This window comes from Harpia harpyja, chromosome 11 (genome assembly GCF_026419915.1).
Source record: "Harpia harpyja isolate bHarHar1 chromosome 11, bHarHar1 primary haplotype, whole genome shotgun sequence".
Taxonomy (NCBI): Eukaryota; Metazoa; Chordata; class Aves; order Accipitriformes; family Accipitridae; genus Harpia; species Harpia harpyja.
Genome location: NC_068950.1, coordinates 37,456,196 through 37,482,954, shown reverse-complemented (window position 1 = coordinate 37,482,954; position 26,759 = coordinate 37,456,196). Strand labels below are relative to the sequence as shown.

The following is a 26,759-nucleotide window of genomic DNA, read 5'->3' as shown; positions in this document are numbered from 1 at the left end:
ATTATTCTCTTTCCAGTAGCAGCCATCAACAGATGACTGGAAAGAACAAGAAACAGGCAAACATGTATGTCATTTCCCTGTAAAGCTTTTCCAATTTCTGAATATTTGCAATTCCAGGAGTTCAGGAGAACTAATAAGATAGCCTACCAGAGGAGTAGATTCTCCCGCTAAGTTTTTGTGGTCCTGTGCCAGCCTGTGTTTTGTCTGTTCTGCCTACAGCAGAGGAGAATTGGTATGTGAAGTATTTCTTGCAAGTTACCCATCACATCCGTGGAGGCCAGCGGCGTCAGCATTCAGGGTTTGCTTGGCCTCTTCTCAAGGGCATCCCGATTGGACTTCACTTTCCTCTTTCTCACTGGAGAACTGCAGCAGCAGTGCCCTTTCTGTTCCTCATGTTCATCTCAACATAACTAAACTGTTTCAGAGCAATATTTAGTAGTAGGCATTTTGCTCACATGTTGAGCCTACCAGGTTGCCTCAGTTTTTCAGCAGAAAGTGCACCTACTTTGTCAGTTCCCTTGTTCCAGACAGAGTCTGTACGTACCTAGGAGAAGTGCACTTCTGTACAGTTTCCCTTTGTTTCATCTCACTTGAACCAGAACAAACCAATATATGCTGCTTCCTCCAGAGAACAAGACTTGTTACCTCTATTAGTGATTTGTACTAATTGCTTCCCAGAGATTTGAATTTCTACAGGACACTCTCCAGATGAGCCAGGAATACAAAGAAACATACAGCTATCTTTATTACATCTGTCACATCTCAATATATCTGACTAGGTCTGTAATTTACATGCTTGGAAAACTTCTCACCTGAACACCAAATGAATCCTTACTTCTGTGCTTCTTTCCAGCCTGCACCATGTAAAAATACCGTAATTGAATTAAATGTATGTTGTATACAAAAGGTTACTTACTTTTAAAGTTGTCACTTTCTCCCCAAAATTCTAATATTGGTGTTTGTTTTTATTATGGTTAAAAACCTCGGGGAGCAAAATTGATCTTACACGAAGACATTTTAGCACAATTTTTGGTTTATAGTCACCAACTCTACTTTTACAGATTATGACAACTTTTTATGGCAAACATTACAACTCTGATGTTATGCAAACTGCTTATTTAGTTTAAAAAATAATTCTGTGAGCCTGCAGTAATGTTTCACGTACTAGTATAGAACTTTTCATTCTAAAGGATTCCAGCCTACCTTAGTAGTAAGGTAAATTAGAGTTGATTTTATATATAAAATATACATAGTTGATTTTGAATTTGTTGAAGGAACCCTTATCTGCACAAATTAGTACATTGGTGACTTTAAGGATTTACTGCTTTGGTCCAAGTATTCCCCATTAGGAACAGATTTCAGCATTAAAGTCATGGTACAGGTATTAAATTAAACAAACAACAAAAAATAATAAGGGGGAGAAAAGTAATCTTTTTTTTTTTTTTTGAGCCTGCACAGTATTCTCTTACACTTTGAATGGTGCCCAATTTTCTTACACTGATTTAACAAGGCTGCTCAAGTAAGCAGAGTTGTACCTATTTATATATATTTTCATGATCAAACACTGTCCACGCAGTGGGAGTTAATCATAGTCTGAGAAACAGATCCACTTGGTTTTCCTTTTTAGCGATCTAAAAAAAAAAAGAGTAGAGGAAGAACACAGGTACAAGACCCATATTAGAGTCGTGATTTTTTTCTTTTGAAAAGAGTTTTCCTTTCCTGTTATGTTTAAAGAAATTTAGATACTTCTCAAGCTTTTACCCTTGAAAAGTAGGAGTTCACACAGGGATAAGTATGTGTTCATGCCCATAGTAACAAGTTTTATTTGGAGCATTGGTTGTATGAAGAGTTCATGAAACATTTGAGAGAGTCTATAAGCAATTCTTTAATCCTTTGTGTTAGGTTGGATGGTTGGAAGCCTGTACACTTGTGAGGCATATTATTGTTGCTGCAGAGGAGATAGCAGTGCTGTAAAGGTGTCACAAATTTTAAAAGAAAAAAAAAAGGGAAGTGTTCTGGGCATGCTCAGAACATCAAGTAATTCTGATAGTCTTGGTATGTTGAAGAGATAAATAGTCTTCCTTTGCATACTTCAGTAAGAAGTAATGTGTAGTAGTGTTAACAGCAGAGTGATAGATGAACTCTGAGAAGCTGTATGCTTTTCTTGTGTCTGTGTGTGTATGGTTGGGAACTGCTGATAGTGGTGGTATGAGTTGGTCTGGCAACCTTTGACTTTTTCAAAAGTTAGCCAGAGACTCAAACCAGAAAGGTTAACCCCCAACTCGAGACAGTTCTAGACCTTCGAGCCATAGAAGGCATGTTAAAATGAATGTTTTGTGCCATAACAAGTTCAACGTTTGGTTAACAGGCAACTGATGTTATATAGTAATAAAGGAATAATTTTATTTACCTCTTGAATGGAAAATATAGCTCAGCTGACTGGAGTTTCGCTATATAGCAGTTTTTTTGAGGTGGCATGTTAACTGGTCTGTCTTGTTGAGAATACAAACGTAGTAGACCGTTTTTCAGGAGGAGTTTGAGCCTGTCTTTCTGATCATCCACACCCTTCCTTTTTTCTTCTTTTCTGTCCTCTTCTCAAAATGCTGAAAAGCTGTTTTTCTGGTCCCTCTTCTTGAACTATGTGTGCCACTTGCAACTTTTTCACGCTTGTCACTAGCAGAATTTTGTCTAGAAGCATGTGCACCTTACAGGAGCTGGCATGGTCCTTAGATGACCCCGTTGGAGCCTTTTCTTGCTTTGCAAAGTGATGAGTGTTAGGTGGGATGAACTGAGGTTCAGGGACTTTTTAAAGTTCACTACTTCAGGCTATGTTTGTTAACAAGTTAATAGTGACTATCTTCTAATTGGAGGCATTCTTTACTGACTGCAGTAAATAATTGTTCTCTCTAGCTGCTGCCCTCAACATTTCCTACCCACACAATCGTAACAAACGCATCTCCATCAGATTCTCGCAGCAATTCCCTAGCTGCCACAGCAGATGTGTTAATACCTGCGTGCATTCATCTTCTTTCTTGCCCCTTTATAAAATGTTGTGCTCCACTTCTTAGTAAAATAGATTAGGTGATTTAAAAAAATCTTCAAAAAGCCTGTACAGTTCATGGTGAAGTAATTTGCTGTGTATTTCAGAAACATGTAAAATCTCTGTTCCCAGAACAATTTTAAATTAAATAATTCTAGGACTGAGTTTTGAGTAAGGTTGAGGGTGGATACACACTAAGAAGTTGAAGCAGGCTTCTTTGCTATGGATAGCTAATGCAGGAAAGACCCTTTGTCAAGTGCTGGAATAGGTGAAAATTTACAGGATGAGATCTTAGATTATATCAAGAACATACAAAATTTAAGTCAGGAAGTGGTCTTGATGTGCAACACTAGCTTAAAGCTTTTATTGGTATTTCTGGAGTCTTGTGCTGCTTTGTGCATTTTTTTCCTCCTTGTGCTATTCAGACAGCTTGGGGAGGTAGAACAGGTCATAGCTGTGGTCACTGTGTACCCATGCTCCATCCTGTGTTCATGTGGAGTCCACATGTCTCGTTTCCTTTCCCAGGGCAGTCTGTGGACTGAATGAACTATTGTGGTAGGGACAGCATTTGCTAACTTCTTTGTTCCTAGAAAGCTCTAGGTCTGTCCCCTGTCGTGATATGCAACTCATATGGTGTGTGACAGGGACGTGGGGAGAAATGGCACCAGGAAAAAAAATCAAAACCCCTGCAACTGCTTCTTGGGTGATCCCAGGTGTTGCCCTTGGTAAAAGAAGTGCCAGAAGGAGGCTGTAGGAAACCTTCCAGTAGTGGTAGTGTGGTAGTGGTTTCTCACAGGCTATTTTTAGTTTGTTTGGGGGGGGTTGGTTGTTTGGTTGGTTTTTTTGTCCTGGGACAGTTCTGGAGTACCTGTGGATGAGCTTGTGTGTCGCTGCCTTTGAGCAGCAAGTCCAGCTCTTCCTAACTGTGCTATCTGTCTGCTGTACCCGTGCATCAGGTCTTGTGGTCACTGAAAGAAAGTAAGCCCAGCAGGTTAGGCAGTGCTGAAGTAACCTTGTTCAAAATATAATTTTTTTAATTTTTTTTTTTTAACTTTCTGCTGTGATATTTGAGGTGTATGGCCTACTTTGTCAGATACTTAACTGGCATGCTACTGTGTGTTGCCTTTTTACCAGGTGAAAGATCTGGCTGTAGGGAGAGGTTCACCAAATCATTTTGTGTAACAGAGTAACTACATCACACTCTTAAATATAACCCTGAATGCAAGTGTGGCAGTATTCATAAAAAATATTTACAGCTAAAGTTCACACTCATTTTGAGTTTGATCCATTTCTGGTTATTTTTAACTCTTTTAAGATGAAGCGTGGCGTTTCCCCCCCCCCCCCTTCTTCTAAATTCTACTGTAGGAGCATATCTGAGATATGAAGGACTTCTACAAAGGCACAATTTTAGGTTGGTTTTTTTTTTGTGTCATTTCTGTTTGTTCAACATTGAAGTCTTAATATGGCACATTTGTGCAAAGCTTAAATCGCAGTAGCAAAAAAATTTTGGAACTTTTAAAACTGTGTCTGGTAAGTAGTGGCTTAGAGTAACCCTTATGGTAGTGGTGATGGTTATATGTCATCAGCAGGATAAAGTGGCAGTAAAAAGGAATTAAAAAGCTGGGATTTATATGTGCAAGAAGATTTTACCCTTATATTTAGTTTGCTCTCTTCCTGTATCACTGTGCTTATTCAGGAAATATTTTTTTTTTTTTTTTTTTGGTTTTAAACCCTTTTCAACTGACCTGCTTGTTCCTCAGTCACATTTGCTTTTTGCTTCACCCTAGTAGTCAGAAGTCACTTATTTATTTATTTATTTTTATGATATAAAGACATACAGGTGACACACACTGTTGTTATTTCTCTTGGTCTTAGTACATATGTTGCACCGCATAACACTGCTTATGCTTGTATATGTTGCGTAAGCTTAACAACGATACAGTAAAAGTATGCATTTCAGGATTTTAATAAAATTGACTTCAAAGATAGTATAGTTATGGTAGCTATGGTAACTAACACTTACTAATTAAAATATGCTAAAATGCACAGAGGAGTGAAAAGGGGAAAAATGTAAGTTAATGTTTTTGTATTCATAATTCAACAGTAAACCATTTTTTTTTCCAGTGGATTGCCTAAGTGCCAGTCAGTCAATTATTTGCTTTTTTAAAAGAAACCCTTTAAAAATAGTAGAGGCTGAACCACATTGTAATTTTTTTTATGTAAACTAAAAAATGCATAAATCTACCCACTGTTTCATTAGCAAGCTCAGTCCCTGGGCAGAGATAGTTGAGGAGGCTTCCTGGAGTGTTCCCTGTAGGCTGCTGCTTTATCTGTTTTATCTGCTGAATAGCTGGTAGGCGATATCTCCATGGCTTTGTGGCCTTTGTGATCATGAAGTCGTAATCAGGGTTTGGTCCTAATATAATTTTACAGTATGATGCAGATTGACTGGTCAGGGCAGCCAGATTGACAAATTGTAGCTGTCACTGAGATTGATGATCTCTTTAAATGAACTTTTGAACTTTTAAAGAAGGAAATACCTTTTATTATAAATATTTTTTTATAAAATATTTATCACGTTCAAACTTTTGAAAAATGATTCCCATAGTTGAGTTTCATATGTAGGTACAGAGGAAAGATTTAAAGGATAGCATTTTAACATCCTACTTGTTTTCAGGGTTTCTTCTTTTTAATTAAATCCAAAACACAACACTATACCAGCTACTAGGAAGAAAATTAACTCTATGCCAGCTGAAACCAGGACAAATGATAATATTGTATTATTGTATTCATTTCAGAAAGGATTAAGAGAGTTGTTCCATAATAGCTATAATCCTTTGTGTTCGACATGTTCAGAGTATTGTACAAATATTAACAAATCCACACAACACTTCAGTGGGTTGGATGGGGACAGTAAGATGGAAAGGTTGAGTTATTCAAGGTCAGTATTTAAGTAAATATTGGATCCAGGATTAAAACTGTCCTCAGACTTGTAAAGAGCATGATTTCCTGTTTCTCAGCGTAATGTCTTGTCTTTACTTGATCATCCAGCTCCATCGGTTTCTACTGCAGCCAAGTACTCTTCTAAAACCACTAGAAGTGAAATGGGAGAGTTTTGCTGACAAAGAATAAAAGAATAATAATTATTTCTAGCTGTATTAGTTTTGAGCCATGTTGCTTTTAGTTAATACAAAGTCTCTTCAAAAATAATTAACTTTTGAATTAAGAAATAGATTCATATTAATAATGGAAATTGAGAAAGAAGATATATTTTTTTTTTCCTTGCAGCACAGGTCTGACTTACATATGGGCTGATGCTCAGTAAGTGTAAATAATCTGCTGACAAATGAACATGTGCGAAAGAATGTTACAAAATATTTGAATGTCTTCATGTGCATTAGAAATTTGACTACAAATGGGGGTCTGTATCAATAACTCACTCCCAGCAGTATTAAACTGAATTTCTCTGTTGTTCCACTGAGGAAAAGGTGTGCATTTAGACCTCAACATTTGTTGCTTCAGTTGCTGGCACGGTAGGCTTGTTTTTTGTGAGAGCAGCAGCAGGTCCATGCTCTGTGAATTTACTTGTGTTATTCTATTGAGTATTAATGAGGGAGAGACAGTCTTGATGTAGGACTTCAGACAGAACTTAAGAGGTAAAAGTTGTTTATATAATCTGTCCTCTGCTTTTGTAGGAGTTTGGCTCCTTAATCTTTTTCTTCCTTCTTTAGTGCCTTTGTACAGAACAGGTGTGGCTTTCTCTCCATCATCAGTGAGCAGTCTTGATTCAGTCTTCTGGCACATCATCCTACTTACCCATCATCTCTAAACCTGTCAAGTGGTAGTTTAAGACCTTTCTATCCTGCCTTTTCCCAATTTGATTAAGAATTATTTTCGCTCTCTTTCCTATTCTTTACACCTGATTGAAATTCACTTCACAAGATTTAACAGCCTTTTTGGCCAGTTCCTCAAGAGCATGTCTTCACCTTCACCTGTTTATTGGCCTTGCCTGTCACAGCGTTACTTGATATGTTGTTCTTCCCTGACTTCTTTGCTCACTCTTCTTTTTGCTCTGAAGACATTCTTCTAGTCACTTGTTTGTGTGCTGTCATTCTCTCTTTCTGGGGAAGTGCTGCAGGACTATTTAGTTAGTAAATTTTTGGGAAGTGATACTAGCCTGGGTGATGGCAACTCTCAGCTCTATCTTTTTATTCCTAACTTTTCTCACTTAAATTTGTTGTCAGATTCCCTTTCTGACATCCTTAGAAATCTTTTTCAGCTTATGCTTAGGATGGCCCAACATATTTTCCTACCGTTTTTGTCCATTTCTCTTGATTTTAGGGTGGGGAGTCTCTTTTGTGGCTTACACCCAGCTTTACCTTTCTGTCCAACTAAATATAGTTCGTGTAGTGTTTTCACTGTGCCTTATGTTCATTTCTGTAATCCTCTTTTTCTCTGTCCTTCCAACAAAGCTCTCCTCTAGCCTGCAAAAAAGGGCAAAACAAGATGGTAAATTATACTATCCAAATCCTGAATTGACTGTCCCAGCACCTGGTTGACTACTCTTCTGCACACACCTCCTCCTTTTAGCATAAAGTTTGGTGGCACCTGTCCTCTTCAAACAACTTCTACATTGCTAGTGCTATTCGTTATCCCGTGTTGTCTGTTACTGTCATTCTGAGTTTTTTCTTCTTTGGTAGTGGTCTTAATCTCAGAGTATTACTAGCTCAGAGATGTCTTATATAAGAAAAGTATTTCTTCCGCTGTATCCTGAATATCTTCTGAGCCTGCAGGATCATTACATTTTCTGAAATCTCTTCTGTTCTTCCTGTTAAAGTCCTTCTTTAATATTTGCATTGAATTAGCTGAGAAAGTAATTTATAATTATTTTTTTTCCAGTTTCAAATAAACTAGGTGGCTTTTTTTTTTTTCTTTTGGTAATATCATGCTGTTTTCCTTCTCAGTCACAGCAATATTGATTATTGTTTATTTGTGTTTAAGAGGCACTTAGGAATCCATGCCCTGTCATGCTTGGTGTATTTGCTTTGAAGCACCAAGCACACCTTTGGCTGTGGGTTTTTTCTTTGGTTCATAAGTGTCTTTTACTTCATGAACTGCAACCGATGCAAAACCTGCCGACGTAGGTAATGTTATTTGCTCTGTAGAAGCAACCTACAGTTGCTAAATCAGTAGCAAAGCAGTTCAATGCAGCAATGTGTGGGGAATCTTGTACAGGTGTTGTCCATATGTGTTGGGTATATGCCTGGAAATGGGAAGGGCGATGGTAAATTTTTTCATCTGTCAGTATATCACTTTTCACAAGGGCTGGAATTTTTTTGAAGGCCTAGGGGAAGGATGAATTTTGCTCAAGGTTCTTTCGTTTTATTACTGTAAGATTTATAGCATTGCCAAGCCCCTTATTTGGACTGATCCCAGACCTGCCATCCCTCATCCATTTGGAGTGCGGAGCCCTCTTCCTCTATTTTTCCAGCTTTTTCTCCAAAGGTGGAAAAAAAAAATCAGCATTTGAACTATTTTTTGAAGGGATTAGTTTGTTCAGACCTTACTTCTAAATTAGAAGGTAAGGAATGTTTTAAGGAGACTTCGAGATTTCCATAGTTTTATTCTACATCCCATGATAGGGTTTTCAATTTTAGAGCACTAATATATTTCTACTTGAATTTAACGAAGTCGCTTCCTGCCTTGTTGAAGTCACTTTGCCTGCCTGAGTTCCTTGCTGCTCGAGTCTTAAAGCTATTACCTTTTGGCCTGGATCCACCCATCCTGACACTGAAACGAAGGCCTCACTGAAGAAAACATTCCAGGAACAGTTTATCCTTTGCTACCTGATACAGATTCTCTAATTCAGGGTTGCTTTTTTGGCTTTTCTTTCTTTCAGCTCTGTTGAGGCCAAATGTCTTCCCAGCCGTTCTGAAATTTCTCAGCGGTTCCCTTCTTACTACCCAAACAACTTTGGTAGGTGGCCGTATGGGGAGAGATGCTGTCAAGTGCACTGGCACTTGAGCCCTGTACTTCAGTACCTTGTGGAGTTGACTGGCAAGATCTCTCCCAGGTCAGACCTTTTGCTGGAGTGCAGTTATTCCAGCATGCTTTATTCTGTATATGGAATCACAGAATACTGTGTTCTCTGGCATTATGGCTACTGTGCACAGAAGCAATTTTTCCTAATTTACATGTGTCTTCCAGAATGTCCTTTCTTAAAGAACAGAGAGAATCAATGCTGTTCATTCTTGTATTGTGCTTCTACCCTGCGTATTTTGTTACAAGTACCTAATTAGGCATGTTAAGTGCTAGTTCTCTGTAGCCAGTATCACTGAGCCACTTATTCCATATATAGGAAAAACAATAGACACAACTTCATGACAATCTGATCACAGTTACCTAAGGGAAGGTATAATTTTTAACTTGTAGCAAGGTTTAAATGACTGGAGACAAAGTCCAGACAAATGATTCAGGTCTTTACAAAATGAGGCTCTGAGCTACAACGTTTCTAGGGCTTCCTTTCTCTCTCTTAGCATGTTCTGTAGCTTCAGGCACTGAATTGCAGCTTGTCCAGCCATTTGGTTCATATCCTGGTTTTCTTCTGGCTCAAAATTGTGCGTGTTTTGCTTTTTGCTGGATTCTTCTTTTGTACCTGTCTTTTGTAGGCTGGCACAACAACAGACAGAGAGTCCTAAGACAACTGCTCTAAATGCACATTCATGTTTCTCCTACCCCTCCCCCTGGTCTCTTCTCTCTCCCTCCCTCCCCTTTCCAAATTCCATTAATATTTGCAGAACAAGAGCCAGTACTCCAGCATTAGCCTCAAATTCAGAATGAGATTTTTCTGGCTTTATCTGCAGCTAATGCAGAAGACAACAGAGGTTAGAAATGCACTTTTTTTAAAAAAAAAAAAAAGAAAAACAAAAGGCCTTTTCATATCCAACACACTGGATGAATTGTGTTAGGTATAAACAGGCCTACAAAGTCTAGAACGTATGTAAGAAAATATTATATGTATTGTTGTTGAAAGGCAGAGGAACATAAAATTATTTGCTCCTTGACTAAATTAAAAGTTCCTGAGCTTTAACTTGGTTTAAACTCATTTTCACTGTTGTTTCTTCAAATTTTGTGTGGGGAGAAGAGAGTTCATTTCTTCAACATACTGGTTAATTTACAGGATAACCAGTAAAATCAGAAAATCAAATGAAGAGATTTGCCAAACATTGGTTACACACCAATAATGTACAAACTAAGCATTTGTAAGGAGGTATATAAACAAACTTTTACCTTCAGTCCACCAGTGAAGTTTTGCAAACATAAATTTCATAGGCAAACTGAGAAATTGGGAGGGGAGTGGAGAGAACAAAGAATTCAGATGATTTGCATAGTTTTCTTTGACCCCAAACTAAGTATTTTCTTTAATTTCTGTTGTTCAGTGCATAAAACGTGTTCTTAACCTTTATAAATTGACTTAAGAATAAAAAAGCCAAAATCAAAAGATAACTATTTCTATTCTTTGAAATTGATTTTATTTTAATGTTGTTTTATTTGTTTGAAAGTATTTGCCAACTTCCACTGTAGTCTGCACATGCAGTTACTCCTCTGTGACCCCTTTCCATCAGTGTTTCAAGACTTGCTTTTCCCTGGCCATGGGAAGGACGGCTAGTGTCCATTTCCAGTTGCGTGGGGTTCTGGCTACTGGTGACCTCAGCTAGTTGCCAGCAGACAATTTTAACTATGTGAAATAATTGGATTGTGTCCATCTTGTTGTGAGGCCAAGGGTTATTTCAGAGCACAGAAACTGATCTGCATTCTTTCAATGTAGAAGGAGTTCATCTGCACGTTCTGTGGAAGATGATTTGGCAAAGCATTCTAGAGGAGCTGGCTCTGCAGCATGCACGTGCTGCTCTTCCTCTAAGGAACTGTGAGAACATATTTTAGCAAATGATTCCTCAATCTATTGGATACCCCCAAATATATAGTCACCAAAAAAGTTGGGTTTGGTTTTTTTTTTTATTCAATGTGGATTTATTTATTCTTAAATTTCTATCCTTCCAAGAAGATACCAATACCCATCAGCCTGTCCTTTAGTCTGTAAATTTGTATTTTTTTTCTAAGAAGGGCTCTCTTATTTTATTCTCTGCGCTCTGACAGTAGAATTGGGTTATCTCACTTTTCTGATGAACCTACGTTTTCCAGATAAACGAAAACGTAAGGGTTTATTTTTCAAAACTGAAACAGTTGGATTGCCTTTTTGTTTTACTGGGATAAGCATCCGTAATGCTCTGGGGAATGGAGAATGATCTAAAATAAGCCTAGCTGTTTTTTGTTGTTTATCTGTTTCTTTTTGCATCTGTCTTACTATTTATTGCTACCATCTGCATTTCATTTCAGGTTGTCTAATGTCTTATTCTGCATGTTCTGTGCCTATTCTCTTTACATAGCCTTGGGCTGTAATATCACCATTTGCCTACAAGAGATCCATTTCTATCTGTAACAAAATGAATTGCATTCATCTGTGTAATTCATTTCTAATGAATGCCTTGCTCCTCATTAAACAGTGATTTACCTTTGTTTCCCTTTTCTACACTGTCAACACTAACCATTTTGAGGTCCTGTGGAGAGATGCTAATTTGAGAAAGCAAAAGTCAATGCAACTAAGTACTCACAAATGCCACCCTCATTGGCACTTTCAAAAATATTCATGGGACACTTTGAAATACAGTTTGCAGGTGGATAAGATGACTCAAAGTGTTTTCTTACTTGTAAGATTTCAGTGTATGAATACACCACTTTAAAAGCATTTCTCCTTGTCAGTGTCTTGAACAGGTAGCCAAGCTTGTGAATCTTTTAAGACCTTGTCTGCTCTGCTGGGATTTTACAGATAACAGGCATATTTGGGGAGACTGCACTCTTGATACCCTGTCCCCTCTGTACCTTTTCAGGAATATTGAAGTATTTCAAACTTATTTTCAGAATAATGTTTTGAAATATTTAATCTTGAGATGTGTTAGAATGTTTCAGACTTGAAAGTATTTTACTTCAATTTTTTTTTTAAGAGTCAAAGATTAATTTAAGCATTCATTGGCTTTGTGTATCTAAAGAAAAAGGATTAGTACCATTAAATAATGAAATAGGGGTTGTGTAGTAGTTTCGTTACAGGTTTGGTCCATATGCAACTTTTCTGTAATGCCCTTTTAACCTATCCTGCAGCATCCCCTTTTCCAGCCCTGCTCTTTGCAGAACAGCAGAATCTGCTGCGTGTGCAAATAGGTCTGTACTGCTGACAGATGGCGGTTAGAGTATAGGATGAATTACCAAGTTTATTTTCACTTTAAACCTAAGCAGAGTTTGAACTGCAGCAACAGATTATGAATATGAAAATACTGCTGGTAAACATAATTTAACGCAATACAGATGTTTTTTAGAAAGTTGTTTTATTTACAGCATCTTTAACTCTTATTATAGTGATAGTACAAGCTACTCATTGACACTTTTGATCACTCACATGAATTTAGTTTGGCATTTTACAATATTTATTCTTGTGTTTGGCCAGATTGATCCCTTGTTGAAACTCTAGAATTGTCAGTGGGCATCAGTTGAGTTACGCCATGGATTAATTTGATCATAGTATTATGAGGGGATTGAAGCATGGGAGGTATTTTTGTTTTTTGTTTTTTGTTTTTTTTTTAACTGGTCTTACCTAAGTCATGTAGTATTTGGAAGTAAGAACACTGATTAATATAACAAAATTTTATTTTTAATATACATTTTAGAGGACAAAACTGACCTTGAGAACAGTGTGATGCAGAAGAAAATTAAAATCCCCAAGCTCTCTCTCAATCACGTAGAAGAAGCTGGGGAGGTTACAGATTATGGGGAAGAAGATGTGGAGCTTAGACACAGTAAGGTACTGAAGTCTTTCCTTTTTTTTTTCTTTTTTTTCCTTTCTTTTTTTTCTTTTTTCTTTTTTTTTCTTTTTTTTTGTTTTTTTTGTTTTGGAGATGCTTGGGGCATATACAGACGTCATAGCTTAAGAATTCCAGGCCTGCTTTTGATCCCCTTAAAACACTGTGTTTGGTGAAATTGGGTTAAATTGTGTGGGGGGGTGGGGTACGAGTTTTCAAAAGCTGATTTATATGCAATCGAACATTTTCCTGTTTATACCGTCTGCGCAGTTTAATTGCTATTTGAGATTTTTGGAACAATACTCTTCTACTTTGGCCCAGAATGCTTTAAAAGTCACCAGTTCCATGAATGTCGAGCAGCTGTTCTTGGTGGCACTTGTGACCTATTGCGCACTGCTTGTTTGGAATTGGAAGGGGTGCTCTGAGACTTCCCAACTACGGCAGTGGGCGAGAAGACAAATTGACAGGACTGCATCCCTCCATTATAACTGCCAGTTGCCTTTTTAGGTCCAGATGCCAGAAACCCCCTGTGTAAATGTATTTACCTTTTGATATCAAATTATTTCTTTAAAAGTCTGCCAACCTTCAGAATAAAATACTGCTCTGTGGCTTCATGTGTTTTGCAGCTGCAGGAATGATACTAGTACATTTCTTTATAGTGGGCCAGCATTTTTTTTTTTCTTTTTTAGAACATGCGTGGAACAGGCATGACATCAAATAATCTCATTTTCTGCCACATTACTTATGGATATTGTGGTATGGGAATTGATAGTGTCAGCTTCTTGTCTCTAACCTATGAAATACATTTGCTTTCCTTGCAGTTGCTTGGAAGTTCAAATGCCTTTTCCATATTTGTCCAATAAAACTTAGTGACTTTTACCCATACTGTCACATTTTAATACCACTATCCAGGCCCCAGAAAAGAGGTGTGCTTTAATTTGTAGGGTTTGTGCAGATGACTGAAGGTAAATTTCTGCTGAGAGTTCAAAGGACATGAAGCCTCTGCAATGCAGTACTAATACAGAAGGAATCAGTTGATGAGGGAGATGAGACTGGATGATACATTCTGTCTCCAACTTCTGTGTTTTCAATTCCCTTTCAGTGTTTGCTGATAGTGTTAACTCAGTCATTTGCATCAGGCAGTTGGGTGAACGTGCTAGAGGAATAGTCAGAGAAGGTTTTGTCTCCCAAAGTGTGGGAAGGACAAGCCCTCTGTTCACAAAACAGCTTTGTATGGTACACTGCTTTCATCTCTGATGTCATTACAGGTGACAAACGTAGCACATAGTTGATTCTTTCTCTTACTTATCAGAAAATCAATTGCTCTTGGAAATCTAAATGTTAGGGGTAAACTTTAAAGGAAAAGAGATGCAGATCCACTTTTTTTTTTTAAGAAATTATCTTTATATATGGAATTAAGTGACCTATATACACTGAGCTTGCAAGTGTTGCATAAATGCAGAAAGAAAGGCCTTTAACTGCCTCAGAAGTTTGTGTATGCATTTAGCTGAATTACACATGCATGATAGTTATGATGTATATCCACAAGAATCTGTTAGGCAAAACATTTTTGCAGGCAGACTTTGTCTTGGTTTTTTTGGAAAACAAGAGTATTAACTGTTCCCAAGTCTGTAGAATTTTAATTTTATTACATCTTACTGCTCTCCTAATTTATTTATTTTTTATTGTAACACGCAGAGACAAGATGGGAGGAAACAAAGTGAAGGTACACACAAAAGCATTGAAGCAGTTGTTGCTCGCCTTGAAAAACAGAATGGGATGAGTCTCAGTAATACTTCCAGCCCTGAGGAGGCTTTTATGGAGACTTCGGAAGGCATGAACAACATGGACGATGCTGTAGTTCCTCGGATTCTGTATGAAGAATTGCTGAGGAGTTACCAACAGCAACAAGAAGAAATGAGACACATTCAACAGGAGCTTGAGAGAACGCGGAGACAGCTTGTGCAACAGGCAAAGAAGCTAAAGGAGTATGGGGCACTCGTGTCAGAAATGAAAGAGCTCAGAGACTTGAACAGGAGACTCCAGGATGTACTGCTTCTAAGACTAGGTAGTGGTAAGTGCCGGACTTAAATGGGACTAGTTTAATGAATTTTGCAAGTGTGATCAATAGTAACGGAAACATGTTTGAAGAATAGCAGTGGTTGTTAAACTGGACATTGAATGTTAAAAGGGTTTTCTACTATGGCTGTACAATATGTGTCGAATTTGTATGCTATGTACGTCTGGGTTTTTCTTTAATGATAGTAGAGGTCTTTGTGCTGGTATGGTTGAATCAGAGTTCCATTTTAAGCAGCTGTATTTTAAAGAGTCTCTGACCTTCCAGTATATGCTGAAAAAGATAATAAAGCGTCATCTGCAAAATATACCAATATGTTCCAGTTTAAAAAGAAAAGAAAGAAGAAAGAAAAGGCAGTGAAATGAATATTTGGGCTAAAACTATTTTATTCTTTTCAGTTAGGGATTTTGGTTATTGTTATGTAAGTGACTGTGTTGCCTTCCATTTTCTGCCCTCTCTTCCCATTAGTAGCTCATTAGAATGTGATATATTCCTGAACTTCTTAGCAGTGGCTTTAAACAGCCATGCTATTTGAAAAATAATGGATTGTTAAAGACTAATTAAAAAAACTTTTTATATTAGTGTCCCGTTTATCAACATTTGTTACAAAATGCAGGTTTGTGTAATTTGGATTTAAATTTTAAATATCTTTAGTCAATTGCTCATTTGTTTTGGTTTATAACAATTATTCAACCATTATGTTGGAATAAATGGGAAAAAAAGACAAAATAAAAAGTTCATCCTTTTCATTGAAGATGGTACCCTTGGAATACCTTCAAATATTTTACTAATTTGATATTTATTTGCTATTAGAATGTGGTACTGCTGTGTTGGAAGATTTGCTCGGTGACTGAAACTTGGTTAAAATTTGTGCATCCAAACTTAGCATGCTGTTTCTTATGTCTGCCTTTGTGTATTTGGAAACTTAATTTTTGCATGTAAATTGGATATTGGCTCTTCTACTTGACTTGAACGAGTGCATGCAATTTGCATGTGGGTCTGAGTTACATTCACGTACAAACCTGAACCTGAGAGAGCATGTGCCTGTGCTGTAGCATGTGTTAAGGTGTGCCCGCAAGTTTGGAGCCAGGTTCTTGGAAGTAGCATCTGACGATTTAAACTGGGTGTTTGATTGTGAATGCTCATCATTGTTACACTGTGCATAATTAAAGTGTCATTACTTATTATAAACATTCTAGTTAAGTTTTTTAATAAAACTAAATAGGCAAGGTTTCCACAATCTGAAAAACACTATGTGGTTGGCAGTAGATTCCACCGAGCTTTCTAAAATTTTCCTTGGATGGAAAGATGTTTCTTCATCTGCAAGTAGTTAGCTGTAATTTATGTGAATGGAGCACCAGCCAGATGTTAGTAGGCAATGGGGCTGAACAGCGTAAAATACCAATTTAGTTGGTAGTCTTGACAGCAGTTTGAGTGGTGAGACCAGCAATGAAATTACAACAGCTTCTGAATTCTGTCTTGTTTCTTTCACTTTAAGAAAGAAGGGATGCATTTTTTTTCACTTGAGCCGAATCAAGAAAGCTTGGAAGAAAAAGAAAAAAAAAAAAAAACCTCTTGGAAAAAATGCTGAATCTTCTCTAAATACCGGGCTTGAATTTCCATTGGTTCAGTCTGGTACCTGCTTGACAACTGAAAATAAGTCTCAATTACATTGAAGACAAGTTCTTTGAATTTAATCACATACCTGGACAAATACGAATTATAGTTAACTTCCAAAAAAAATCCCTTGTTGTTATTACTTGTATGGAACTTTTCATGGTTGACAAAGGTAGAATTTGGCCCTATGGGCTGTGTCCTTCACAGGGTGTGTGTTTCCTAACACTTGGTTGATTAACCACTGATAACTCTTGCCTTTTCTTGTAGCCTCATTCACAGTAGAGACGCAACCAGATTCTAGGAAGATCAGTACAAAATTTATGAATTATTAGAAAGGGAGACATCTTCAGCAAATTATAGATTAGGGAATCTGATGACAGTATGAAGAAGTGCTACTTTTAATCAAGAAATAGATATGTAAAGACTTCTTTAGTCTTCCTTGCTTTTCCAGCTTATAAATGAGGTATATTTGGATATATGAATAATCTGTGAAAATTGTTGAGAAAATAGATTACATCCTGAATTCATCTTCAGTTGTTGCAGCGATCTCTTAAACTTAGAGTTTCAAATTACATGTAATTTATGTTATGCTGCACTTCTAGCAGGCTGGACTTAATGCAAACTAATTGCATTTCTGTTTCACCTTAGAGACTTCTGATTTCTTTGCATGATGTGACAGCTGTTTTGTGCTGATGAATTGCAGCTGTGGGAAACGTGTGCCTGTTGCCATTTTAAACTTGCAGATCAAATATAGAACAGCCTCTTGAGCTAAAATTCAGTCTCCTAATTTCCCATCAACATGTTGATTTCAGTGAGCAGCTAGAAGTCAACGTATTCTGCTTTAGACCTAGGCCTTCATCTCTGCTACTAAACTTGAGCCACTCCCGTGGGAAGAGTGAGGTTCTTAATCTTCCACATGGTGACCCTGAATTGCTCATGGTTTTAGAAGAACCTTGAAAGCAGATGTGACAAATCACCGTAGCGAAATCAGTACTGATCCATGGGGATATACTGAAGCTTCTTTATGATTTTGATATGCTGTTGCCCAACAGATCCCTTCCTGGAGGAGACGGGCATTTGACCAGGGCTCTAGGGACCAAAGCATTGGGGGATGGTGATGACTGTCATGGAAGAGGTTATGGTATCCCTCATCTGAGCTCCTGGAATGATGCGTGCAGCCAAAGCCTCTTTTCCCTTGCCTACTTTGGGATCAGGAAGCCATGCGATCGTAGGCCTTTTCAGTTTATCTTTGTTCTGTTGCATCTGAAAACACGCTAATTTGCCCTGTTTTTATCAATAGAGAGTAAGGTGATTTAGAGAATTAAATCGCTGACTCTTCCCTGTAGGCCTAATTTTAAATAGTCCTTGGATTGCAAAAGATAAGAATTTCAATAACTTCTTAAAAAAAAAAAAATAGTTGTCTCCAGGGTAAGATCTATGCAGTTTACTACGGTTATATATGGCCAGAAGTAGTGAAGTTGTACCAGGGATAATATTTGGGTGTTGTTCACTCCCTGATAAATACTGCATTTTCATGTTGTATTGCTATGAATTAGTGTTGCTCTGAAGCCAGGGAGTATATTCACTTTCATTCATAAACATTCATTCATCAACACACGCAGTCTCTCAGGTGGTTATTTTTAATCCCAGTTTAATTTCAGTGATCCAGTTTACAGTGTCTTGGGACTGACACCAGAATAGGGAGAATGAAATGATACTTGTGTTTTACCACGTGTAAGGAATTACTATTATTCAGCTGTTCCAGATTCCTTTGGCTTTTTGATGTAAAAAAAGTCCAGGGTTTCTATCAACTACAAGTATGTGAAGTACCATATATATAATATTACTACTTCTCAGACTTCTGTTTTTGTTCAAATTCTGGTAGACCATGTAGAAAAACAGCTTGCTGCTTACAAATATATATTGACCACTTTATCAGTTAATTTATTTTGGCTTATTTACTAATTTTTGAGTAGCCCATAGCCTAAGATGCGTTTTTGAGGAAAAGAGGTGATGAAGGGAAGCCTTCTACCTCTTCACCCTGAATTTGAAATTGCTGGCCTCTCAGGTATTATGGAAACTTTACAGTCAGGAGAAAGATTTTGCAATAAAACATTTGTTTCCTTTTTGCATTCTGAAGAATTGTCTTTTTTTTATGATCCTTATTACATAACTATTATCATTGTTAAGCCTTTAGATAGTGGCATATATCTTTGATCATCTTTAAAATAAGACACAGAGCATGAGAGCTACAGAGAGAGGAAACTTTCAGTGTGGTGTGTGGTAAATTGGGCACACAACTCCCATTAGCAGCAAGGCAGTAACGCAGGCTGCATGTCTGATTCACAACATGCCAGGTTGAAAACGCAGTCTTTAGTAGATGGTGAAAGTAGCTGTGAAGATTACCTAGTTTGAGGCAGATTTCTGTTTGGGAAGAAAAAAAGTAGAATATAAGAGAAGACCTTTTAAAGGCTTTCTGTTGGTGACTTTTAAGCGAGCAGTAAAGCTTGAATTGCAATAGAGGTTCTTCTGACCTCTTAGACCTATGGTTATTGTGGACTTTAATCAGCTGTTTTTCTTGGGCAACCCTGGAAACCAGACCCCAGCTATGTCAGTATATGACTATAAACAAAACAGTGAAAGACTTCTAAATAGCAACTAGTAAAAGTGTTTAAACTGAGAACATTTCCTTCTAGGAAGAAGGTGGTTGTACTTGGGTATCTTCCTCAAAGTGACTTTCAAAGTATAAGAAGACTCAAAATAGCACTTTGTTGAAGAATGTGTTCTTAAAGTAACAGCTAAAAGGTCACTTTTTAAGTTCACACTGGCAATTACGTTACTGCATCTGCTTGTTCAGGGGTGCCTACCCTGAGATGTGTGCAGGCTTTGGGTGGCTTAATCAATCCAGGTCTTTCCCTCAATCTGAATCAGTTTAGCAGTCTCAAGTTCAGAAAGTTTCGTTTGTCTTGGCTGTACTATTGTATATGCATGGTATTAGAGGTCCTTACTAGGATTACTATGAAATTATAATATAAACAGTATGTGTTTTGTGATTTCTCTGCACCACGCTTGCATTGCATATGGGTCTTAAGACACTTTTGGTGGCACTGCAGTATAGGAATGCCTGAGTTGCAGATACAACTTCTAGTTGTTGCTGAGCGTCAAGTAGCAGTCAGCTGAGAACATTTAGCTAGCTATGTAGGTGTAGAATAAGCTATAGGATAAATGTCAAAGGCTGACAATGGAGGAAATGCTGATATCACTGTATAATAATCTAAATGAAAGCACACAAAGTAGGAGGAATGAATGCTTTGCTTGTTCCAGGTACAGGAACTATTTAAGATACATGACTCAAGACATGAGTTCTGGTGCCAGCTTGACTTGCAGAGTTAGATCAATTCAGGCCTTGGTCTGTGTGCACAAACACTGAGGAAGGATGCTGAACCGTGATGGTGACCTGATTGTTGAATTGTTGTTTGTTGAAGATGTCAAGGTTGGGCTACAGAGTGCTGCAGCGCTCTCAGCACCAGCCTGGTACAATATAGTTCTTACAAGTGGGTGAGTTTATCTTCATAGTTCATGGAAGTGGCTGATTACTGTGGTGTCCAGGGTCTAAGCTGGCAACCTTGCTGTGTTAACGAACCACCGTCCCTGCGTGGAACTTCAGTGACTGCTGGAGCTTCTTGTGATCCTAGAGACAGACATCCAGAGACAATGATAGGCTTGGGGCCATAGCCTGTTCCTAGACTTCTGGTGTTACCGCTGTAATGAATGGAATAATGAAATCCAGTTCACAAATTATTTTATTTTGTTCTTTTTAGGAACACTTTTTATTAATTTGATCTGGACAAGAAAAGTTGATGACTGACAAAATAATTATCCTCCTTTGAAGCCTCAAACATATGCTTAGTCGTATTCTGTTGTTTAATCTGTGCTTAATTTTTGTTGATTACATTAAAAATAAAAATCAGTGTATTGGATGGATTGGACAATCAAAATTCTAAGTTATGTGGGTTTTTTTTAACCTTGGATACTTTTTCTATGCATGATACTTTAGCATAAGTAGCCTAAGCGTGTTTGCTTTGTAGCATTTCTGTAGATCCTCACTATTTTTAATATATGCCTGTTACATCTAAAGAGATTTCAAATTTCTATAAAATTTGTAATTCTATATGGATAATTTGTATAATTATCACAGTAAATTTTGCAGTTTTCTAGGCAACTATATAGTAATTCTTATTTGAAGAATTACTATTGTTGCTTTTGGTTTATAATGTCAGTGTCATTTTAACATAATTTCCATAGCGTGCGTTGAAGCGATCTTACCCATACCTGTAATTGCCCATATGCTTTAAGAATAAAATTAAACATTTAAATTAAAATTAAACATTTTAATGTTTATAAAGCAGAGTCACTTATCCTGCTTTTACTTATTGACATTCAGAAGTAAGATTTTGGTTTAGACTCTTCCTAACTTTAAAATGAACATGACTAATGTGTTATTTTATGTTAACCATGCGTGATGAAGTGATTGATTTCATGTTCTCTGGGATAGCAGACAGCTCTCTTTTCTTAACTGTCTAGGACCTGCCATTGAGCTTGAAAAAGTAAAATCAGAATCAATTGAGCCCGAACCTGAGGTACAGAAGACCTTCAGTGAGGAAGCAAATACATCAACGTACTATCCTGCCCCTGTTCCAGTAATGGACAAGTATATTCTCGAGAATGGAAAGGTATTTTAAATTAAATATAGCATGAATAATTTGTAAATGTCCATCAGGTGGTTTTATTGTGGAATTTTCATGATCTCGGGGGTTTTGCATGGTAGCAGCTTACACAAACTTCCTGAGTTTTCATAAAGGTATGCTGAGGAAAATTATGAAATTACACAAATGTGAACAGCATAGAAAATTATCCTCAGTGATGAGAGCATTGAATGCTGTGCAATAAAAGGAATGTAATTATTAAATATTTATGCACAAGCAAATTGGCATAGTCTTCAACTGGTGACATACATAAATCCACCGAATATAGACCAAAGTCAGTAACCCACATTATAAAGTTACATTAGTCTATTTAACAGAAATACTTTTTCCTAAAAGGTCTTTAATGTTTTTTAATGTGCTGTAGTCGTATCGCAGAGAAGCCTTCATGTTTTGGTTGGAGTCCAGTAGATAATTATGAACCCTGGAATGAAAATGGACTCCCTTGAATCTGGTAGGAGCATTGCCACTGAATTGAGCTGATGTAGTGCTACTTTCCTTATAAAGTTGGTGAAATACCATCTAGCTACAGTTTGCCAGAACCTGACTTATAGCCTTTCAGACTTCAGCATGTTTAACACAGTGTCCGCTCATCTACCAAGGCCTGCTTTTATAGCTGTTGCCATTATCATTAAATGAACATTGTTTTTCTTTTACAAAACCCTATGTCCTTCAGAATTGCCTATGCAGATCCTGTTTCTTAGGATATGTATGCATTTGGTACCATAATGTGGGAACCTTTAATGAGGAAACTTCCACTTCAGCTTTGGCTTACAGTGTAATTACTGATGGAATAGCATGAAATACTACATTTTCAGATTTGTGTTGCAAGATTGACTGCACAAGTGTCTATCATTCTTGATGATGTATTCGACATAATTGTTGAGGACAAAATGTATCTGAAAAATAGTATAATCTTGGCAGTTTGACAAGTATTTGGTTCAGATAGCTTTTCTTGCCTAATATATTTAACATATGTCATTTGCGTGTATATTTTGTGTGTATTTGTGCAATGAAAACTTTGCATATATTACTGTGAGAGTTTGGTTTACCCCCTTTTTTCCCGCTTAAAGTCTGTGGGATAGGGCACATCCTTTACTATTTGTATACAGCTTTTCCTGCACCTTTATTTCTTCTGCCAGCTTCTTGGCACTTCTGTTGCTGAAGTTTTCTCTGTCTTTACAGATATCTCTTTAACTTTCTTTTTGTAATTTTGGTTTTTCTTTAAGTTTGCCTATTTACTGGGGCTTCAGCCAGCTCACATGCCAGAAATGTGAAGTAATAATGTATTTAGAGTGTTGGAGGGTGGTTTTTTCAGTTTTTCTTCTTTATGCCTTTTTTTCATTATTCCTTTATTGACATGCACCACTAGAGTAGTTGAAATACTTTTTTAGAAGTCTTGGCCTTTGTGGCATCGGATTTGATCTTAGTAGGATTCTTTCAAAGCAGTTAAATCTCTCCACTCCAGAGGGAGAACAGAGTTACTGAAAAAGAGCCTATGGCATTCATTTAAAGAAAAGAAAAGAAGAGGGGGAAAAAAAAAAAGAGTTCATCTTCTGAGATACATTTTTCGATATATTGCACATGTTAGTACAGTTACGGTGGTGAGCATTGCTTTGAATTTGCTGTTGTTTCTGTTGCATTGTGCTTGAAGGTTGGTCCTGCAGTTGCTGAAACTGGGGGTAAAGTTCCCATTGATTTCATCAAGCCAAGGGTCTGGCCCATGGGGCAGCTCTTCCAGCAAGAAGGAAATGGCTTCTGAATCTGGAGTACAGTAAGCTTCCCATAGCTTTGGGGGTAATAGGAAACAGTACTGAGCCTGTTTTACAGAGAGGTAAACTGAGACATGGACAGATTAAGTTCCTTGCCGTAACAGTGCTAGAAATAGAAAAAGGGAGACATAAGATTTCTGTGTCTGTGGCTGTCTGTCACGTAGTTGCTGTTACCATAGGTGTTTCATACCAGTGATCATTTTTTTAATAAATGAAGCATGCTCAAAGAAGAGATGATCTGTCTGAAACATAAATATTAAAAATACTTGCTGTAACTTGTTGTTTTCTTTTAAGTAACTTAAAGCTAATGAATAATGTAGTAGCTTAAGAGACTAAACAATCTTTAGCAAAGACAAACCCTAATTTTGGCAGAGGGGAGTCAGATTTTTGATCAAATACAGCAGTCTCTACAACTAATGTAATACAGGCATCCAAAATTCGTCATGTCACAACATTCCTAATCTTAGTTATTTTCTAACTGACTTACACTCATTTTTACAGATGACTTTTCCAAGATCAAAACAGAAGTAACTGAATTGTAACTAATGTGATGGTTTTCTGAGCGCAGACTGCTCACTCTGATTGAAGTTGTCTTACAAAATATGTAGAGAGCACCAAGAGTGTGAATTTTTTTTTAAAGCAATTATGAAGAGGCTCGACAACAGAGAAGGAAGGGAAAAAAGGGGTGTTCGTGTTGTGGTTATTACTAGTTCCGTTTCTGTCCATTACAAAATCTAAATACCATGCGGACTTGTGAAAAGCTTCTTAGAATGCCTTTAGTGTAGAAGGTTCTGCAGGAGAGGCAGCTTGCTTTATGGTTTTATACTTTAAGGAAGTTAGACTTTTCATTTGTTTTTTATAACGTAGCTGGTAGCCAAACCATTCATATTTTTCTATTTAAGTTTTTAAACAACAAGTTGCTTTTGAAGGATGCTGTCGAAATAAAAAATTTCTGTGGGTTATAGCCCTCATTAATAATTAAAGCAGGTTTCCATTTAAAGGAAAAATGGTATTTGGTTGAATACAGACAGTAAAATTACGGGTATATAAAATTTTACAGTAGCTTTGTCCAATTTTCATTGCATTTAATGGGATTTATGTGATACTGTTCAGATATGTATGGGTAGCAGGCACAGTTTATGTAATGCCACATGAAAGGAGTAGAACCACAAAAAACTAAGAGCAAAACAGTTAAGGCAAACAGAGTCTCCTAATACAGTTTTGCCATAGAATTTTGTTCACAGGATTTTTTTTTAATCGTGAGGAGGCAATAAGCTTTTATTAAAGTGTTAGTGTTACAGAAAGAACTTCTATTTGTTCAGATCTTATGAAACCTAAATTTTGGATATAACAATCCAATTGATACATATTTTTGGTATTTTGCACTTTTACAGATTATCTGAAAGTAAGTTCTATCTTGTTCCTTACCAGTGCAGTGAACTCTTACCAGTAATTAGAATAGCTAGGTCACACATTAGCTTGTTATGGATGATAAGCAAGTGTGGGTCCAACCAAATGAAGTTCATCACTATGCGAACGAAGCTTTCTGTGTGCAGAGGTAGTTCAGGTGTCTGCACTGTACTGCAGGAATTAGGGGCATAGACATACGAGGTACAAAGTGTTCTCTGTGGTTCCACACAGGGCCAGCGTTTGCGTCCTGGTTGCACTCGTGTCAGACCTGTGCTGATTACTAGTGAAGTTACTTTCCTTGCTGTTGCTTGATGGTGTCCTGGTTATCAGGACTATCGGCTCAAACGTACATAGTGGGAGCCTAAGGATGGTACTCAGGCTCTCCTCCTGTGTTCATCTTAAGCCTGGGGTAGAGATACTATGTAGCTCTGTGGGAGTCAACCCAGCGTAGTCAATGCTGAGCAAGACTAATAAGCACAACTAGACTCAAGCAGCTTCCTTTTAGAGACTCTGCAGTGGCTTCACACTGCATTTCCCAGTACCCATATTACCCTGGTTTACTACTTCAATGAAATATCTCTACTCCCCATTGTCTGGATAATGGAAAGTTTATGATGTTGTAGCAATGGGTCATTTCCTTACCGCAAAACAGTATTTACCTGGATAGGCTGATCGTACGTGATAGGCAAACTTCTTGATAGAATAGGAAGTTTTACAAAGCTTCCAAATTCTCTTGGCTTATATTGAAATGGGAGCTCTCAAAATCCTTTCTCCCCTTCTAGTTACTTTAAACAATGAGGCTGAATTTTGCCAACAGGTACAGGGTACGACTTAGGAACTATTTCCCTCTACTGCCTCCGAAATATGCTTTGGGTAAAGTCTGTTTCAGCCAAAGGGAAGCTTGCATATTGAAGACAATGTTTCATCTTGCTCCTGAGTTAGGCTGGTGCAACTGCTTGGTTTATGTGCTGTGCATACCTCTATAATACTGGATGTGTTTACCGTTTCCTTCTTGTATCTCTGTTCCTGACCATAGTCTTTCAGGAGATAGGCTATGCGGGGGGGGGAAAAGTAGAGAGTAAGAACTGAATACAAAAAGGAACTATATTATATAAGAGGTTGACTTGAACTCCCTGACCCACAAAGCTGGAGAAGTTTCAGAATTAGGCAAAATGGATTTATTAAGCCCTAATTACTGTTATTATAGTACCTAATATTAATGTTCCTACAGCACTTGGATACTGTTGTGTGCTACATACCATAGATAAGTTGTTATTATTACTACCTTCTAGGTCCATCTTGGCAGTGGAATTTGGGTAGATGAGGAGAAATGGCACCAGCTGCAAGTAACACAAGGAGATTCAAAGTATACAAAAAATCTAGCGGTTATGATTTGGGGAACAGATGTTCTCAAGAACAGAAGTGTCACAGGAGTTGCAACCAAAAAAAAGAAAGATGCCGTTCCCAAGCCACCTCTCTCACCTCACAAATTAAGCATTGTCAGAGGTAGGTTATTTGAAAACTTTTGCTTCCTGCTTTGGAGTTTAACCATTAATCACCGAGTTGAAAGATGCTTCTTTTCAGCTCATATAAAATTAACTGATTAAAAACTGTAATTCTAATTGCTATTGCATTGTGAAGTGCATACATATCCAGGAAAAGTAAAACACATTGCAATAGCTGTGGACAGTGCAGGCCTTCACAGCTGAAGAGTTGTACATTGACTTCAGTAAGGTTCGAGAAGATCATCACTTTAAACCACTTGCAGGACAGGACTCTGAGCCTGGAGAACAACACATTGTTCTGGAATTCATTTATAACATAATGATTTTTTAAAATGCATATATTCCTTTTAACAAGCCTGAGAGTAGCTTTACCACATTCTTTCATCCAGAACATAACCAACTCTGGCATGAGGCACAGAAACCATTATAGCTGTGACTATAAAAATACGCATACCTTCAAAGGCAAGAAAGAATAGTTTTACCCTTTTAAGTGGAGACAATGGAAATAGTAAAAATTAATTGTTGCACTTGAATTGGAATTTGAACAGGAAGTGTAAATTGCTGACATATCTGGCAGGAAAAATTTCAATGACACTTTCAGTAACTGCAAGCCTGAGTCCATATATGTAGTACTTTGAGAGAGAGAAGGCCTTCTCCTTTATTT

The 26,759-nt window shown here is 37.4% G+C and overlaps 1 protein-coding gene across 8 annotated transcripts in view; it reads left to right on the top strand.

Annotated features, from left to right (window-relative positions):
• LOC128147873 (BEN domain-containing protein 5) overlaps positions 1-26,759 on the top strand; it is a 980,343-nt gene that overhangs the window by 585,192 nt on the left and 368,392 nt on the right. For 3 of the 8 annotated variants that reach the window (XM_052801049.1, XM_052801048.1, XM_052801055.1), the window contains 4 exons: positions 12,820-12,953; positions 14,650-15,025; positions 21,230-21,378; positions 25,883-26,096. The exons of 2 other annotated variants lie outside the window; for them this stretch is intronic. In XM_052801049.1, coding sequence (XP_052657009.1) covers positions 12,820-12,953; positions 14,650-15,025; positions 21,230-21,378; positions 25,883-26,096 — 873 coding nt within the window. The remainder of the gene's footprint in view (positions 1-12,819; positions 12,954-14,649; positions 15,026-21,229; positions 21,379-25,882; positions 26,097-26,759) is intronic. 3 more of the 8 variants (XM_052801051.1, XM_052801054.1, XM_052801056.1) reach the window with 3 other exon arrangements.